Source organism: Coenobita brevimanus, chromosome 82 (genome assembly GCF_032717465.1).
Source record: "Coenobita brevimanus isolate Jiangsu-jjx chromosome 82, ASM3271746v2, whole genome shotgun sequence".
Lineage (NCBI taxonomy): Eukaryota > Metazoa > Arthropoda > Malacostraca > Decapoda > Coenobitidae > Coenobita > Coenobita brevimanus.
The window spans coordinates 18,818,667-18,839,575 of NC_137035.1; the positions used below are offsets into that span (position 1 = coordinate 18,818,667).

The 20,909-nt window shown below is 42.4% G+C and overlaps 1 protein-coding gene across 2 annotated transcripts in view; it reads left to right on the top strand.

The window, feature by feature from the left end:
- The window catches only part of LOC145409693 (uncharacterized), a 154,810-nt gene that overhangs the window by 124,390 nt on the left and 9,511 nt on the right, over window positions 1–20,909 (top strand). For both annotated transcript variants that reach the window (XM_080280046.1, XM_080280047.1), the window contains exons 2-3: window positions 5,230–6,522; window positions 19,884–20,023. In XM_080280046.1, the coding sequence (XP_080136172.1) occupies window positions 5,230–6,522; window positions 19,884–20,023 (1,433 nt within the window). The remainder of the gene's footprint in view (window positions 1–5,229; window positions 6,523–19,883; window positions 20,024–20,909) is intronic.

Below are 20,909 nucleotides of genomic sequence, written 5' to 3' on the forward strand. Positions count from 1 at the left end.
CCCATGTCTTTTCCGCTTCCTCTTTTTTTCATCTGTCTTTCTCCCTCCTGTTTTCTTCTGTCTTCACTTCTTTCCTGCTTTGTTTTCCTTGTCTTTTTCTCTCTTGATTTTCTTGTCTTTCCCTCTCCCTCTTCATTTTCCTGTCTTTCCCTCCTCCTGCTTTTGTTTTCCTTCTATCTTTTCCTCTTTCTCCCTTTTGATTTGTCTAGTATGTCCAACGTCCCTTCTGTTTCTTCAATCTTTCCCTCTTCCTCCCTCTTGATTTTCTTGTCTTTCCCTCTTCCTCTTGATTCTCTTCTTTCCCTCTTCCTCTCCTTGAATACCCCCCTTCCAGAGCCGTCAGTGATATTCAGAGTTTAGGACTAACATAATAGCATAAATATTAGACAGGTGATTTACAAGACAGGTGCAAAAATAAACAGTTCAGGAAGAGAAACGAGAAGCCTTTTTAAACCGAGATTAATATTGTAATTTTTCTACACGGAGACAAGTTAGTTAGTTTTTATTTTTATTTATTTATTTATTTGTCACTTTCCCGTGCCAGCAGATATGAATAGCCACAGGGATGATTTATATGTTCCTCTGCCCTTAGATTTATGTTTCTCTGCCCTTAGATTTATTTGTTTGCCCTTAGATTTATATATTTATCTGCCCTTAGATGATTCACTTTAACGCTTCAGGGAGAAAAGTGACAGACATGCCTTAAGTGTAAAGTAAGTGAATTAAGTGAACCTCAGTAAGTGTACCAAGATGGCGGGTGTAAATGAGGATACACCAGCAACACCAGCCTTGCTACACAAAGGTTCCTCGCCAGCCTTGGAGGGGGGGGGGTTGGTGTGGTATTTTTCTGTTCTTACGATTGGTGTGACAGTTGGTGTGATGTTCTCCTGATCTTTGTGTGTGTGTGTGTGTGTGTGTGTGTGTTTCCTAATGAAGGGCTTAGAAACAGTCTGCACTAATCTCTTCGGTGCAGTGATACTCACACACACACACACACACACACACACACACACTCACTCTACTCACTCACTCACACACACACACACACACACACACACACACACACACACACACACACACACACACACACACACACACACAAACTGGAATCATTTTTGTGACAGACTCTGGTAGTTAAGGTGTTTTTGCCCTTACAATCTCTAGACAATTTTACCTAGATTTGGAGAGGCTACAGAAGCTGGAAATTTAAGATATATATATAGTCCTTATCAATCGCCTTAATGCTAGGGAGCTGTCCCAAGGTAGGAATGAACGTCTGGCGAGAGGAGTGAACAAAACAAAAAAGAAAAGTATAATAAACGCACTAAGGGAGCCGTGCATTGAAAAGAGAGAGAGAGAGAGAGAGAAAGAAAGAAAAAAATAGCATGGTTGTAGAAAGGGGAAAAAAAAAGACCGCGTATTAATGGAGCCGTTCCACGTCAAAATAATCTGATGGAAGAAATAATAATTAAAAAAGTGATACCGTATTAAAATTGATAAAAAAGATAAGGTAGTGTTGTAAGGTAGGGTATTGGGAACGTAACCTTTCTTGACACACCCTCAGCTTGTTTCGTAGGCCAGGTGGAGTGGGGGCAGGTGAGTCAAGGTGAGGCAGGGCTGTTTCCGTGCTCTCCTACCTCTCTGTCACCCATCCTCTCACCCCTCCACCACACCACCACCACCCACTACTCATTAACACCTCTCACTTTGTCTTTCATATTTCCAGGTAATATAATTCGATTTTATTTAGGGGACTGTCTGCTCTTTTTCTTGCTCACCCTCTTACCCCACATATCTTGACACCCTTGTACTCTCTTGCGCCTGGACCTCTGCACCTTATCCATAACCTGTTTTCTTGGCCAGGCAGGTATGTTACAGGTGAGTCAAGGTGAGGGGGTTGTCTCCTCCCTTTCCCCCTCCCTTAACCCAGACTCTCAACCCCCACCCCACACACAAAACACCCCTACACACTCACTCACCCCCAGACACCAAGTACCCTTTCTTTATTCTGCTGTAGCAATTGCCAAACGATATTATTTAAGGTGTTCTCTGCTTTGTCTCAATCTCCGCTCCCTCCCCCGCACATCTCATCACCCTCAAACACTTCACTTGTAATCTAGCTTAAGCAGACGATTTTATTCACGTTTTGTCAGCTCGCCCTCCTTCCGTCTCACACTGTCCCAGCCCCATCCCACCCTACTCATACTCTCGCTTTCTTTCTCCTCCGCCTTCACACATCATTAATCCTTTCACTTGTGCCAGAAGGATTTATTCATAGGGGTTGTCTTCTCGCTGTTCTACCCTTCCATATCGCCCTCAACCCCACCGCTACACTTATACTCCCACCACCTACACCTACACACTATACTCCCAGCCTGCACACCCCAAGCTATGAAACAAGATAACCGGATTCATGTTCACTCGCCGTGTAGAGTGTGTGTGTGTGTGTGTTGAGGGGGACAGCGGAGTGTACGTAGCGGGTTTGGTAGTGTAAGTTTACTGTAGTGAGGTGAAGGGTGTAAGTCATGTAGTAAGGTAGAGTAAGGTATGGTTGAAGCTGGTAGGATAGGGTTGTAATGGGTAGGGTAGGGTAGGGTAGGGTAGGGTTGTAGTGGGTTGGAGAGGGTAGGGTAGGGTTGTAGAGAATAGGGTAGGGTAGGGTTGTAGAGAATAGGGTAGGGTAGGGTTGTAGAGAATAGGGTAGGGTAGGGTTGTAGAGAGTAGGGTAGGGTTGTAGTGAGTAGGGTAAGGAAAGATTGTAGAGGGTAGGGTAGGGTAGGGTTGTAGTGGATAGGGTAGGATGTGGATGTTGAGGGAATAGTTGTAAAGGTCTTTTATACCGTACATTACATCTCTCTGTCGTTTATTTTCTTGGCTCTCATTATTTTATTAGGTATAGGAGAGACACCCAGCAAAGAATTAATGAAGGCTGCATCTAACCTCTTGGGGTGAAAAACAAATCTGTGTTAAGGTGAATGACGATATGGAGGTAGGAAAGATAATACATAAGTGGACAGATAGGGTTAAGTTATTGAGAGAGAGAGGAGTAAGCGGTGATGATATGAAGTTTTGGCAGGGTAAGGTAGAAAAGAGGTACGCTCTCTCTCTCTCTCTCTCTCTCTCTCTCAGACACACACACACACAAGGTCATTACCCCCAGTTTACCACTTGAATCACCATGCACCATAACTAACCTCATAACAGCCAGTGATAAATCCCCAGTTGATAGTTTCCTAGAGGGCATACCCCCGAGACGAGGCTAAGTGGAATGTACAGGTATCTAGTTGTGTGTAATAATCAAGTAAAAAAAAAAGGTGAAATATTTTTACTAGAGTTTGTTTAACCTGACCGTAAGAAGAGAGTAAAGAGAAAGAGAGATGGAAGGGAAGACTGTGAGGGTAAAGACGCATGAATACCTCTCCCATGACCGTGTAGTTAAAGAGAGAGAGAGAGAGAGAGAGAGAGTAAGAAGAGGAAGATTACGTGTGAGTGAAGTTTGTCAAATTTTAAATACGGAAGAGAAATGTGAAATATTAAGACAGTGGAGGAGGAAAGTGTTAGAGAAGTGTGTGTGTGTGTGTGTGTGTGTGTGTGTGTGTGTGTGTGTGTGTGTGTGTGAGGGTAGCAAAGCCTGTTTATACAAGGTGGAGTAAAATAAGAGAGAGAGGAAGTAAGATAATTATAAGTGAAGCCTGTGAAAGTGTATGGGTGTTAAAGGTTTGCTTGACCTACTTCATACACACACACACACACACACACACACACACACACACACACACACACACACACACACACACCATTCCAGTATGTGGGTTAGTGTCACAAGCTCCCACATCTCAAGGACAACACCAGCTTGCGTCACTCCAGCCACGTCTGCAGGGAGTCAGTAGAAACAGTGAGAACGAAGACAAGAAGACGGCATCGTACGGAAGGGGTTAATCAGTGAAGCAAATTCTTCCAAAATACCCTTCACAATTCTCTCTCTCTCTCTCTCTCTCTCTCTCTCTCTCTCTCTCTCTCTCAGTTTTTTCATATTGATGTTGTACATGATTTTGTCTTCATTTTTTTTTTTCCAGTGCATACCTTAATCGTAGGTTAGGCAGACATTAATAATTCGATTTAGAGTCAATATCTTTTGAATAATAATATCTAAATTGGTCCAAGTTTGTATACCTTTCTGTTTAATTTTGTCTATGCCGTATATCTCTTACTATATCTGTCTCCCTGTCTTTGTCTGTCTACCTATCTGTCTACTTACATACATACATGCTACATACATACATAATTTCCCTTTCTATTCATATTAGCTATTCTTAAATCCTACCTCATTCCACTCAGTTCAAGGAAATATTCACTCAGATCACCAGAATTAAAAAACCAGAGAGCCAGGGAGAAGGCCATCCCGTACCCTCCATTCCCAAACCATCCATCGTCCTTATCCTCATCGCAGGCCAAATGAAGAAGCAACATAGAGGGGAAAAAAAGAAAAAAAGAAAGAAAATCCAGTGATACGTTTTTGGCTCCGACGTAAGAGCTTAGCGCCAGATGTTGGTGAGGGAGCCATGGTGTGTCCGTACCCCCCCCCCCCTCCTCCTGGCGCCGCTGAGAGAGAGGGGGGGAGTGAGATGAAAGAGAGAAAAAGAGGGGGGGGTATGTGAGAAAGTGTGTGTGTGTGGGGGGGGGTGAGAGATAGAGAGAAAGAGAGTATATGGTGGTGATGTGTTGATGTCAAAGGATGGGGTGGATATTGAGTCTTTCTAACCCCGTCACTGTGAGGGTGAGGAAGAACACGTTTATAAAGATATCATGGGGCAGGAGAGACTGATGATGATATTGATGGATATTTAAGGTTATTGAGTAGTTTTTCATGTACATTATAACCCATTACAGTATCACTCAGTTATATACAGCTTCCCATAATTTCCTGGGCACATGTTTGATGCTAATACGAAATTTAAACTGTACGTGTTCAGTTTAGTTTAATATTATTGTTGAGGGTTATATGAAAAGTGCTCTGTTAAAATCATATCAGTATTATAAATGTACCTGTTTGTGTGTGTGTGTTTTATATATATATATATATATATATATATATATATATATATATATATATATATATATATATATAGTCATAGTATGTTACTGTTTTTTAAAATTACTGACCAACGTATTTTTTATTTGTATTTATTTATTTGTTTATTTGTATTTATTTATTTTTTTACTCCCCAGGGCGCTACTTTTCCCTGCGGTGGACCCAAGGCGACGGTACCTGATCCACAGCACGGTACAGGATCACTTCCCTGCCCTCACCACCCTCAGCGTGGGTCAGGGGGACGGCCGCCGCACCGCCGTCACCTTCAAAACTACACACCAGCCCTCCCCGCCCCCTAGCGTCACCACCCCAGCCACACCCCTTGAAGCCAGCGTCACCACCCCACACAAAAGCAACCCCGTCCCATCTCGACCTGTAGACAATACCTCCAGCCTACCCAAAAGTAACCCAATACCGTCACGTTCCGTCGATAGTAGCTGTAGTGGCACTTCCAAGAGCATACCTATCGTTACCCAAGTGTTTGAGAACAGTGGTAATTACTCCACGCAGAACAGTCACTCACCTGCTGCAAGGAATAGTGTAATAAGTAACCCAGCTGCGAGAGGTAGTGCCCCCGTGAAAGCCCCTTCTTGTTCCAGTAATTCCCAGAGTCACCCTCCACCTCAGACAGACAGATCAAAAGCCGAAGCCAGAAAGGAGGAGAGGAGAAGAGGGCTGGGTGAGCAGAAACGAAATGGGCCACAACAGCACATAGAACCCAAAGCACAGCAGCAAAGACAGTACCAACACACCACACATAAACAAAGTCAGGAACAGCGTAGCACACACAGACACAATCAAGAGCAACATAGCACACACAGCCACGAACAACACAGCTCACATAAACAGGAACAGCACAGCACTAGTAGACAGCAAGACAGATTATCTCAGGGACAGCAGAGACAACAGAACAGCTCACAAAGACAGCAGGGAGACAAACCGCACAGGAGAAAGGACGAGCCTAGGGAACATCACCAACAGGGGTCTAGAAAAACACGCAGTAGGAGTAGCAGTAGTAGTCAGTCGATCCCCCGTAGACAGGAGGGCAAGATAGTAGGTGAGGAAGACAGGAGCGAACACCAGACAGCAGACGAAACCCAGGGGAAGAAGAGGCGGAACCGGAGAAATAAGAGGCAGAAGGACCGGACTGAGGTGCAGGATCAGAGGAATTCCGGATGCGATCGAGTCCAACCGGATCGCAACGCTAGTAATCCGAATCAGTCCGAATCCGGGAATAGTGTAGTGAGTGCTAGTAACGAAGAAGAGTACTGTGGTGGGACGAATGTGGTAGAGACGAGTGCTAGGAACAGTGAGGGAAGGACGAACAGTGAGGGAGGGAGAAGAAAGAGGTTAAAATCGACGGGCGAGAGTGAAGAAGAGGGCAGTAACCACAGAAGGTCTTGGAGAGCTTCACAAAACTACGATTCTAGGTGAGTTTATTATTATTATTATTATTATAACGGTATTATTATTATTATTAACACTTAGGACGTATGCTGAAACATTCATCTCTTCATATTACCATTTACCTGGTCAGGGCCTGGGATTTTAAAAGTATTATATACCCGGTATATTTTTTTCTACGAATATGAGTGCGATTATATATTGTAGTCATTTGGTTAGGCTCGGTATAGTTTGGTCTGTTTAGATTAGGTTAGGTTTAATTATATGATGTTAGGTTGAATTAGATTGTTAGATATACCGTTGATTAAGTTGTGGTTGGACTTGGCAGTATCAACTGTTTCCTTGTTATATGCTTTGAAATGTGTGCTTCAGTATTGTCATTATCGTTGGCATAGGTTGGATTGCATTAGGTTAGGGTAGCTTAGATTAGATTAAGTTTGGTGAGACGGAGGAGAGGAAAGGAAGAGCAGGACAGGGTAGGAGACTTTAACATCTACTATTCTACCTATTTGTGCCTTGCGATCTATCTTGTATTTACTCATTATCGCTGTGTCAGTACCCGCGCCCCAGATAACCCTCTCGTGTGATTGAGCAAGCCAGCAGTGAGGAAAACAAGCCCCAGAGAGAATGGCTTTACGTAATGGTGTTGTTGGGGGAGCGTGGTGGCCTTTGTTGTTCTGGCGAGGAGAGAGGGGCGTGGGAGGCGAGTGGGGAAAGGGAGTGGAGAGGGCGAGTGGGGAAAGAGAGTGAGGGGAGTGGGGGAGCGAATGGGGAAAGGGAGTGAGGGGAGTGGGGAAAGGGAGTGAGGAGAGTGGGGAAAGAGTGAGGGGGGTGGGGAAGGGGAGTGGGGGAGCGAGTAGGGAAGGGGGAGTGGTGGTTGAGGTGTGGTGGGGAGGAAATAACGTATGGTAGATGTGGGAGGGGAAGGGTTGTGAGGGGGTGAGGGGTGATTAAAAGTATGGTAGGCAGGGGAAAGGGGAGGGGTATGGTGATTGGGAGTTGGGGGATAGATGAGGGGGGGGGGAAGGGGAGTGATGAGGTAAGGTGTGATTAAAGTATGGTAGGGTAGGGAGAGGGGAGGTGAAGGGAAGGGAGAGGCGAAGTATTGGAGACTGAGATGGACATTGGTTTTAAGTTAATTTAGGGAGAAGGAGTGGGGTAGGTTTAGGGAGAGGGGAGGATGGGAGTGATGGGATGAGAAGTGCTTAAGGTATGGTAGGGAAAGAGGAGGTGAAGGACAGGGAGGAAGTCAAAATGTGGTGGGTTGGTGCGGGGAATGATTAACTCCTTCAGTTCGATGACACGATTCTTAGGTTATTCTTGCTGTCTCCGGATGCATTTGTTGAGTCAGGAGAAAGCATTTGTTGTGACGAGATTATGCACAGTCTCCATTGAACTCTCCACTGCCTGATTTCCCATCCCAAGCTGATTGAAATTATGTGATGGTAACAAGAACAGATTAAATACGTTATGGAATTGAAGGTGTCATTTTGGGGGAAGAGGGACGTGAGGAGGATGAGGAAAGTGGTGTAGGTATGGTGGGTAGAAGGAAGTGAGGGGAGGAAGTGAAGGTTTGATGGCTTGGAGATGTGAAAAGAAATGGAGATTCAAACCCCTTCAGACAGAGGATGTACTGTATTTTTCGTTTAATTCTTGCTCTTGTAGAATGATTGTTTTCTACTCAGCTTTTCGAACTTCAGGAACTATATTTAGCCTTCATTAACCTCTTCATTACTTGGGGATAATTCTTTAAGTGCAATAAGCTGTCTGACAAGAATAAGAATTGCCAAATATCATCGTGGTGAAGAGATTAATGTTGTTAGAGGGGAGGAGGGAGGAAATAGGCAGTGGAGAAAAAATGACACACACACACACACACACACACACACACACACACACACACACACACACACACACACACACACACACACACACACACACACACACACACACACACACACACACACACACACACACACACACACACACCGTCGCAATAGTTACGAATATAAACATTACACAACTTTGAGTTTCCATCATAGTTGGTGTATTACTCATGTTCTCAGCCCTGTAAAATCAGTAATAAAATGTTTCTTCAACGCAGCAATCACAGCAGTAATGTTCACGACGTATTGCATATTTCACAACACCTTTCACCGATGCAACACTTTTTTTTTATACTTTTTTTAGCGTGTTGCAAATTTGGTAATATATTTCATACTTCTCATGGGAGGTGAAGTTTAGACATGACAGTGCTCCAAAACTATGCTCTTTTTACTCTAACTTGGTGCAGGTTTTCGTCCTTTTGCAGCTTATTTCACTCAGGTCAGTGGAAGGAAAAATAATCATACGGCTCTGCATCCTTTCCATAGCACATCTTCGTGACTAGCGTGGTAATATAGTGCTAATCTTTTGTTACAACTGCGCATTGAAGATGGAGATGGCAGTTTTAGACAGCACTTCTTCGTGACGAGCATGATAATCTGGCGCAAATCTTTTGTTACAACTGCACACTAAAGATAAGATGGAGGTGGCAATTTTAAGCATAGCACTTCTTCGTGACTAGCCTGGTATTCAAATGCCAATCTGTTTTTACAACTACAGACTGAAGATAGAGATGGCAAATTTAGGCCAGAGTAAAAGCATTATACCAACACTTCATCACAGTGTCTCGGTTCACAATTTACCATCGTTTATTGCAGTAGTGTTGACGGTATCTATATTAAAGTTTCATAATACCTTCGCGTGCATGACAATTTTTAAAAGCTGCACACATGGGCATTGCAGATTTTATGATGTATTTCGTGGGTGTATTGCAGAATTGGGTCATAGGTATGTATATATATTTTTTTCACGGCTGAGAAACATTACGAGGCTTACGCAAGGCTTTCCCAAGACAGTTCATATTTTACCAGGCCAGACGCTGAGTAAGACTGACGGGAAATGGTAAAGGTGGTGGTGGTATTATTATTATTATTGTTATTATTATTATTATTATTATTATTATTATTATTATTAAATGACCAGTCGCTAAGAGAAGGTCGTGAAGAAACGAAGTCAGTGTGATGTTATTTGATATATGTGCGGTACCGGTATATTATTATTATTGTTTTTATTATTATTATTCTCATTAGTTGTTGTAGTAGTACTCGAAGTGATAATGAAATGAAGTGACGCACTCTAATAAGAATGAACAAAGGAAACGCACTGTAATGATTTTTTTTTTTTCAATCTGATGCATTAATTACCAGCAGGGAAGCTGATATTAACCCTTTGAGCCCGAAGACTTGTTACATATTTATTTTTTCTGTTCAGACGATTTTCTTTATTGTCTTTTCGTCATTTTTCGTAATTTTCTTTTATTTCTGTTATTTTTTCTTTTTCCTGCCCTTTATTACTTTTTTTTAAAGAGTTAGTAAAGGCCTTATTTAGCTGTTTCACTTCAAATAATAAACTCGTCTGAAAATGGTAAGAATAAATAAAAAAATAAAAGATGTTACGACGTGTTCCCATATTGTATTGATTCTTTTTCTCCTAGCATTTAGTCTCGCTTCGGAATTGCTCCTGAAGTGAACGAGAGAGAGAGACGTTTCAGTGGGTTAAAAAGTCAGTGAGTGGATGGAGGAGTAGGTGAAGGATGGAATGGGTGTGGGGTGCGGATTTGAAGTGGGTGGATGGGAGGGCGGGTGGAGTGAATTACGTGGTAAGAGGAGTAGGTGGAGGGTGGATACCGTAAGAGGTCAGGGAAACACCAGTGTAGATGAACGATAGCGAAAGTGGAAGGAATGCGTGAGTAGTGAGAGTGGGTGGATGATTGACGGTGGGTGAAGTGGTTGAGCTGGTGGAAGAGGAAATGGATGACTGAGCGAAGGATGAAGTGAATGGATGGATGGATGAATGAATGAATGAATTGGTGGTTGAATAAATGGATGGATGACGGTGGGTGAAGTGGTTGAGCAGGTGGAAGAAGAAATGAGTGATTGAGCGAAAGGTGAAGTGAATGGATGGATGAATGAATGGGTGAATGAATGGATGGATGAATGAATGAATGGGTGAATGAATGAATGGATGGATGGATGAATGAATGCATGGATGGATGGATGGGCGGATGGATGGATGAATGAATGAATGGGTGGTTGAATGAATGAATGGATGGATGGTTGAATGAATGGATGGATGAATGGTAGATTGGTTAGGACTGTGTGAGTGAATGAGTGTAGAATGAATTAGTGAATGAAAGAACAGATGGTTGTATGAATGAATAGCTTAGAGAAGTGTGTGTGTGTGTGTGTGTGTGTGTGTGTGTGTGTGTGTGTGTGTGTGTGTGTGTGTGTAGGGCTGAATATGATGCACGAGACAAAAGCGAGGGAAGGAAGGCGTCAGTTCACTCTCACCGCCACCTGTTACACACACACACACACACACACACACACACACACACACACACACACACACACACACACACACACACACACACACAAACACACACACACACACACACACACACACACACACACACACACACACACACACACACACACACACACACACACACACACACACACACACACACACACACACACACACACACACACACACACACACACACACACACACACACACACACACACACACACACACACACACACACACACACACACACACACACACACACACACACACACACACACACACACACACACACACACACACACACACACACACACACACACACACACACACACACACACACACACACACACACACACACACACACACACACACACACACACACACACACACACACACACACACACACACACACACACACACACACACACACACACACACACACACACACACACACACACACACACACACACACACACTGATGCTAATATGCAGGTGTGATGTGGAAGATAATTAGGGTGTGATATGGAAGATAATAATGCAGTATGGCTAATAAGTCGCTAAAGAAAAGGTGCAACGACCCTGTCACTTAGAATACTGTATGAGCCTTATAATAGCTTCCTGTCCTAACCTCCAAAGCCACTTAGAAACCCCCAGAGCCACTTAGAAACCCCAGGAGCTACTTAGAAACCCCAGGAGCCACTTAGAAACCCCCAGAGCCACTTAGAAACCCAGAGACACAAACCCCCAGAGCCACTTAGAAACCTCCAAACCACTTAGAAACCTCCAGAACCACTTAGAAACCTCCAAAGCCACTTAGAAACCCCCAGAGCCACTTAGAAACCCACAGAGCCACTTAAAACAGGACCCCAACTTACGCCTGAACACACACACACAACCAGCCTTCATTTCCAAACCCAAGACGATGTTTGAATTAATTTACTCGTACGATCGATTCCCTGTCGATATTTTTTTTTCTACAGGAGGAACTATATATATGGGAAGAGTCTGTGGCGGGTATACTCATGGGTTAAGGAAGCTCCCTAACACCTTTTCCTGGGCGATTTAGTTTGCTTATTACACCTTACAGTTCTGTTGTGTTATATAAATCCTTGAGATACCGCCATACTTTGCAAAAATAACGTACAAAAGGATATTAACTAGCCTTATCCAAAAATAACTCGCTAAGGAAGTGGTGCTAGGGAGCCTCCTTACCCTACGAGAATACGGTCTTTGAGTCGTATTCCCGTAGGATAAGAAGGCTCCCTAGTCTCTTCCTTAGCGATTTACTTCTTCATTTGGTGCTATAATGAATTCCCTTATCTTATTCTTTAATTTTCGTCAATGTTATAAAGGCATTAATAACACAGACAAGAATAAGGTGCAATACGCAAAATAAATCGCTAAGGAAGAGGTGTTAGTAAGCTTCCTAGCCTGACTAGAATACGATCTTCACAATACGTCCGTCAGTTGATAGTGTGGTTATTTATTTATTTATTTATGTTGGTCTTGGGTTTTGTGGTGAGGCTGTTAGGTGCTAAAATTGAACGGGATCTATGCTGACTCATTTAGTATTAGGGGAAGTTTTGTGAGTGACGTAGTTTGTGAGATAACGTAGATGAGAGAGAGAGAGAAGGGGGGGGGGAACAAATCCATACGTTGCTTGATTATAGACATGATTTATTGGAAGATTTTAATTTTGAATACATTGTGTTATTGACGAGAGTGATGTTAAGGCCTAAAGGAAGTGAGTGGTGTGGTAGGAAGAAGTAAAGTACCGGTAGTTGGATGTATGGAGGTCATAATAAGGAGGAAGGGACTGAGTATCGTACCGTAGGTGGATCGAAACTACATAGACTGAAAAGGCCTGCATGGAGGCGTGTTAGTGCCCACATCAGCGTTTGGGTGTGAGAGTTTGCTTTGGCATGGATGAGAGAGAGAGAGAGAAAGAGAAGGAAGGGGGGGAGAATTTGGTAGTGTTAACTCCGGAATCGTTAGGTTAACAAATTGTAATGTCTTTTTTTTCTTCTTAATCTGAAGCTAATGGTCAAAGTTCGTGTGTGTGTGTGTGTGTGTGTGGTTTTTCTTCAGTGTTTTTTGCGTAGTATCCAAGAAGGTCTCGTTCCCGTGATCACCGGCGAGCATACCATTGTTACCATACCAGGAGTTCTTCTCTGCCTCTTGTGTGTGGTGGCCTGCATTCCTGTGTGTGTGTGTGGGTAGGTTTCCAACTTTCCTAAATCTTCGTGTGTGTGTGTGTGTGTGTGTGTGTGTAGGTAGGTTCCCAACTTTCCTAAATCTTCTTTTGTGTGTGTGTGGGGGGGGAGGGTGACCAGTACCTCCCTTCCACTCCTTAGTATGCTCGTTATCCCCTTCTGAACATTCCTTGGTTCGTCACAGAATTTAGGAGTGCCATGTGTGTGTGTGTGTGTGTGTGTGTTTTGCGACCACCTAAAATAACCTTTATAATCTGGTGGAGGTTTTCTTCCTTTTGCAGGTTACAGTATTTCCCGCAGCTTAGTGGCAAAATAAGACAATACTATGGATCAGCACCATAATACTTCTTACTAGCACTGTATTCTAGGATTAATTTCTTGTTACAGCTCAGCATTCAGGATGGGAAAATAGCTGTTTTAAACCAAGTAAAGTGGACAAGATTTAGTTTCATAATTGGTTAAGTTAAATTGCTAACGAATGTATAAAGGAAAGAAGCTGCTTTGACAGTGATCTAAGAATCTTGTGCACAGATGCGTAATATAGTTGAGAGTGACTTGGCGCGGCTGGAGAGGGACGAATTCTGTGGTGGCACTAAGTTGACTAGGCGCCGGAGTTACCCTTAGCTTCCCCACCTCCCAGAAATGTGGGATGGTGGAATGAGAGAGGGATAGCATCAACCTACAGTCCAGTGGGTTCACATTCAGTTGAGCCAAGGGTCGTAACTACCACTGCTAATAATAATAAAGTGATTGTGCTGACTGACGCGGCTACATCGTGTGTCTAGGATGTCTTGCCTCACTTATCTGATCACTGTCCTGATGTATACTTGCAGATGTTCATTATTTAACTGATCCATGTGTACATGTGAGGGTTCTGAGAATTCTGTCCCCCTACCTCCTCCTCTCACCCCCCACAGTCCTCCTCCTCTCCCTCTCTTTTCCCCTCTTCCTCCCTCTCCCCTTCCTCCTCCTTTCCCTCTTCCTCCGTCTCCCCTTCCTCCTCCTCTCCTCTCCCTTCCTTCATCTCCCGATCTCTCTCTACCCCTCTTCTGCTCTTCCTAGAACACTGCTCCCGGACTTTTATTCATGTAGGCATACTCCTTCCCATGTAGTTTCTTCATTTTCACTTGGCTATTACTGTGCTTACATGTTTGATATTTTGACTGCTGTACATGAACGTACCAGTCATAGCATCAATTAGTGCAGCAGGGAACTGGCTCTTAATCTTGTTGTTATGGCATATTGTATGTTGTACTCACCGTCAGTAAATAAATACCGGTAAGTAAATAAATAAAGTAAGGTATTGCGTACAACTGGTCGGCTGCTATCCTGAATGGTCAGTATAACTCATGATGTCCAAAGAAGAGTACCGATAGGCTAATTAGTTACCATCTACATGTGCTTGGGTTATGTGGAAAAAAAAATAATATAAAAAGTTCTACCGTACCAAGTTATGTTACAAACAAGCAATATATAGCATGTTTTTGAAAACAAGTCCACCTTTTTTTGTATGTAAGGAAGAAGAAACCAAAGGCCAGGAGCCCGCAATATTGTTCCAAGAAAAAATAAAAACAAGATAACAGAGAGCGATAGAATCATGGGACATTTCTCAGAACTCATCGTGTTTGGGTTCAGATTGTTTGGCGCTCAGTGTGCACCGATATCATTTTTTTTTTTTTTTTTTTTTTTTTTTTAATAACTTGGACTAAAGTTACCGTCTCTAACTTCTTTACTGAGTTGTAACAAGCGATTAACACCAGAATACGGTATGATGCTAGTCAAGAAATGCTGTAGAAAGAATGAAGAGGCACAATATTGTCTTATTCTGCCATTAAGCTACGTGAAATAAGCCGCAGCAGGACAAAAATCTGGATCCACTGAAGGTAAAAGAACTATAATTTGATGGAGTATACCTTGTGTTTGGTGCTAATTTTTGGCCAGTGTGAAAATAGTAATTGTAATCAAGGGTCATGGCTTAAAATGACACGTGGTAGTTAGAGTGAGTTATTAATCGCTTAAGTACTAGGACGCCTATTCTCTTCTTGCTGCTTCTCGACGATTTTAGTCACTTTACACTAGTGAATCCATCGGCTTTGTCTGCAAGTGCCAAGACTAAATAAAAATAGTTTTATTCAAATTACGAAAGGTGTCTTATTGAAGGCTACATCTAACCTCCGCCCCCCTAATCGAAAAATCTTCTCCAAAAAATAATTAGCAAGAAGTTGCAAGATATAAAATAACACGGAAATAATGTAACAAGGAAGTAATAAAAAATTATAAGAATGACATAGCTGTTTTGAAAAGGTTAATGAAGATAATATGAAGTTTTATTCTCAATTGTAAAAGAGGTCCCTGAACTGAATATAATTATGAAGAGGTAGTGAGTTTTAGGTACAAAATCAGGACAACACACACACACACACACACACACACACACACACACACACACACACACACACACACACACACACACACACACACACACACACACACACACACACACACACACACACACACACACACACACACACACACACACACACACACACACACACACACACACACACACACACACACACACACACACACACACACACACACACACACACACACACACACACACACACACACACACACACACACACACACACACACACACACACACACACACACACACACACACACACACACACACACACACACACACACACACACACACACACACACACACACACACACACACACACACACACACACACACACACACACACACACACACACACACACACACACACACACACACACACACACACACACACACACACACACACACACACACACACACACACACACACACACACACACACACACACACACACACACACACACACACACACACACACACACACACACACACACACACACACACACACACACACACACACACACACACACACACACACACACACACACACACACACACACACACACACACACACACCATCCCTCATTCCATCGCTTCTTCCACTCTGTGTCCCTTCAATCCCCTATCCCTGTCCCTCAAACCCTTATCCACCCATCAGTGCAAATAAGGTCCTGGAAGTAAAAGCAACTAGTGTGGATCGTATTCTAGGCAAACATTGAGACTTAGAAAAAAATGGTTGTCTTCCTTGATTGCCCACCGTGTAGTTGATAAGTATAAAACATAAGCGTGGTCATCTCCCATCCCTGTCCTGCTGTCTCCTACCCTTACTCCTGTATCATATCTCTCCCCATCCCCTCTTCCTCCCTTTATCCTGTTCTCTCCACACCACTCTTTCCCATATTCTCTGTCCTTCACCTCCTCCCCTCCCCCCGATTATTCCCTGCTGTCTCCTGTCTCTCTTCATCTGCCCATCTTTATGTTCTGTTCTCTCCTTCACTCTTTGATCTTTTATCTTCTTAATGTGTTTCCTTCTTTTTCTTTCCTCCTCCTCCTCCTCCCCGTCAAACTCTGGACAAGCGCCAGTAGCCTGACACCCGTATGCTATAACCACCTCCCTGCCAGACCCTACCAGAGAGAGAGAGAGAGAGAGAAATAAAATCGTCTGGCAGTAGTGAATATATGGGCCATGTGCTTCAGTCACAAGGAGAAATGTGAGCTTTCAATTTTTATTATGGTTAAGTTTTTTCATTATTATTATTTTTTTTTAAGCGTAATGAAGATGGCACTACAGATGGGCTTTGCAAAACTTAAAATCATATGGAGATAGCAAGAACAGAATAGAAAATACAGGATTTGAATTATTGAACAAGCACACTATTGCTTTGTTTTAGTGATGTCATGTGGGTGGTTGGCATATTTCCCGACAGGGGTGTTGCTTTGTGTAGTGGAGTCAGTCCAACGCCTTCTCTGACTGCCAGTCATAACACACACACACACACACACACACACACACACACACACACACAGAAAGAGAGAGAGAGAGAAAGAGAGAATGCTAAAAATGGCTAGGTCACATGGCATCCCTGGCCCTTATCCCTAGACCCCATGTCAGACCTTTCTTCCTTTTACTGAACCTCTTCCTTACAGTGATGTCACTTGTACTCATTTTACTCTAACTTGGACTAGAACTGCCATCACTCCGTCTTGCATGCTGAGATGTAACTAGAAATGAATGCTAGAATATGATGTTTGTCTTGAAGAAGTGCTATGGAAAGGATGTAGCACTTTCTCTGCCATTGAGGTAGTGGTACGTGAAATTAGGTACAGTTAGGAAGAAAATATGGGTCAAGCCAAGATAAACAACTGTAATTTAATTCATTTATTCTTACTTCCTTACCAAGATTTATTCCGCGTAGGAAGGGTCTCTCACACGGAAGGGTTAACGTAGGCTTTATATAACCCTGTCAGGTCAAAAAGTCGTCTCAGTTGTGAAAAAAATCATCTGTAGAGAGGAAGAATAAAATATAGGAGTTCCTGTATGTTCCTAATATTAAATATCTATCTTCAACCATTTTTTGAGTTTTAGCCCTCTGAGAATCCATGACCTTGATTTTGACCTCTCAGGGTCATTTGAGTACTTCCAAAATGTAATCACTTTCTTTGGTGATCAGTGCCCACATATCCTGAAAGTTTCATATAATTTCATGTGGCTGTTTTTCCATAATGTTGCTATCACACAGACAGCCAAAAGCAATACCTCGTCGGACTTCATCTGGGCGAGGTAAAAATGGACATCATCTGGCTGAAGTAAATTTCATTTCCTCATTGACTTTTCCCTTCCTCTCAGTTCTCTCCCTCCCCCCTTCATGCCCTCAGTGCTTCTCTTTGCTCCCCCTCACCACTAACATCTTCAGCCCAATATTTTATTTTTATCATCATACTACCAGACAGTTTCACTCAGTTTCATGGAGTGCTGTGCTAGTGAGGAGGTTAATGAAGACTATAACAAACTCCATCTGTTTGGACTGCTTTGAACCAAAGTAAAATCATCAGAGGATAACAAGAAGACAATATAATAACATCCTTGTAGTGCATGAGTTAATGGCTTCAGTGTGAAAAATTCTAGTCTTACCAATGCTGTATGTGTTTGTTCAGTGTAGAAGAACCCTGTGGCAGTGAAGGGGTTAAGGAAGGCTGTGTTTAACCCCTCAGATGCAGCCACTCAGACTTAATGTAATGCATGATGACAGCAAGAATTAAGGGTGGGGGGGGGGGGAAAAGGCCTTGGGTTGAAGGGGTTACCTCCTCCTTCTCCTCCTTACTCCTCCTCCGTGAGTCAGTTGCTTCCCAGAACCCATTTCCTTGTTCCCCACCTCATACCTCTTTGTCTCCAAACCACTTTTGCCAGAGGATGTCATTATATTTTAGTCTTGCTACAGTCAGAGTTTTATTGTGCATAGGAGACAGTCTTCCAGCAGAAGGGATTTGGTAGTTCTTTCATTAACCCATTCACTACTGGAGATTTTTCATTGCTTGAACGACAGTCTGGTGATGGACTGATTAATCCATTCATCCTCAGAACGTCTTGTTTCGTATTTTTTTTGCTGTCTGTAGTCATCTTGATGATTATATTCAGTGTAGGGGAGATCTCTTGCAGGAACTGGGTTAATAGAAGCTATATTTAACCTTTTCATGTCTGGTAGTCACTCCAAAGCTGAATATAATAATCTGGAATTGGCAGAAGTTTATACAAAGCACCATCTTCAGGGGTTTAGAATGAGTAATAAGACAATGGACTGAAGTGGATAAGCATTGCCCTCCTGTTATGGGTTGTATTGTAATATCTCTAGTGATATATTCTACATATTACACCTCACATAGCCTCTTGTATGCTGTCAATGCAAACTATGTCGGTATTAAAATTATATAAGTAACATACAAGAAAATGTTGAAGTGTAGTGTGCAAAATAAGTCACTGAGGAAGAGATGCAGTGATACTGATTCAATCTCTTATTCCACTGAGAATGACTGTTTCATGTTGTTGTTCTTAGCAAGTCATATACGGATTTATATTCTACTCTCTTATCATGCATTGGTCAGATTTCTTCCCCCGAGTCTCTTCACTTCAGGCACATTTTTTCTTTATTATATGTCACATTTTCAGATTATTTTATTCAACTAAGGAGAATCTTATAAAAATAAAGGTAGCCATCTTTAACTTTTATTGCTGGATATTCTTCCCAAGTTGAATAAAATAATCTAGCGATAGCAATAATAGACAAGTACTGTCATCAACCATGTGACCTGCATTATGCCATGATACTCTCAGAGGGGTAGAGAAATGGGTGTGGTGAGCAAAGTATTGAGTGGGATGGGATGGAAATTTAGTGGGTGGTGGGGCTGGGGCAGGAAAGTGTACCCTGTGCAAAAGGTGTATTGTAGGGCAAGTGGTGAGTGTACTGAAGGTGTATTTCAAAATATCCCCCAATAATGAGTGTTTTTTTTGGTTTAATAGGGGAGGGGGGGCAAAAAAATGGGCATGGGATCAAAGAAGTGGGTGGAATGAACTGGAGGTGTGGCTTGTGCTGAGGAGGGGCCATGAGAAAATAACATCTGAAAATGGATGAATGAATGAAGGTTTAGTTTAAAGTGTTCTTTTGAAAAAGAAGAAGCTTCCATTGTCCTCATTTACCTAGTATGGGTTGATACAGTAATATGATGTTTTCCATAAAAACTTTAGTTCATTAGCATTCATCAGGGACACCCATCATAATTACCTGATACATAGCCACTTATGTCACTTTACACGTTATGTTACAATTGCTCCATGTTTCAGAGTGTGGCCTGGGAGAGGGAGTAACATAGGTGAGGAGTGGACAGGTGACTACGCAGACACCACCAGTACAGACAAAGGCCACCAGAGGATGCCAGTCACCGTCATGCCACCCGATAACAACTCCAACAACAGACGCCGTGGTGAGAGTTCCTTTTTTGTCATTACTGGCAATAAATAAATCCTGGTATACACTTGCATAGAATGTGTATGTGTGTCTATGTCTATGTGTGTACATACTTACAGTACCTGTATTTAAGATTTGAGCTTGATTCATGATGCCGTGTCTCCATATGTATTTTTTATCCCATCGATTGCTAAAGACATGGATATTTTCTGCTTACGCAACATCCTCTTCCAAACTGTACTGTCTGTTTGGAGAACTAAACTTGTTTACATCTGTGCTTCCACAGTTTATATTTGTGTCCTCTTGTCCATCCCACCATCATTTGCAAAAAGATCAACCCCATCCACTTTTTTTCAGTCCTGTGTTGTAACCCCTTTAAATATCATAGTAAGATCTCCTGTTCTCTCCTTCTTCTCAATTGAGGTTGTATACATACATGCATATGCATGTGTGTGCATGGTGCATACATTTGTCCAAAAACTTTTGTTAGTGCTTTTTGTAGAATTGTAGTGGTTTTCCAGTAACAAGCCATCGTAATTGAAGTTTTTCAGTTGAGGTGTTATTGTGTTCTTAATTATTTGTAAAATACCCAAAGTTATCTTTATAGCCTACTGTGCACAATGCATACTGCCACCTGGTATGTTAACACTGGATTAATAATTTTTGTGAGCTTCATAGTAAGACACAGTGGCTGTCATTATTCTTAGCAGTACAGTGATGTCTGCTTTATTTTTCTTTTGTCACACCAGTATATTTAACATAGGAAAAACCTTGCCTAATATAGGGAATAGAACTTATTGCCCTCTTTGGATGTGTACAGTATGATGATTACCAATTTTTGTCCTATTCAGCCAGTACTGATACTTTGGAGAGACCTTTTATAGTGAAGGGCATAAGGCTTA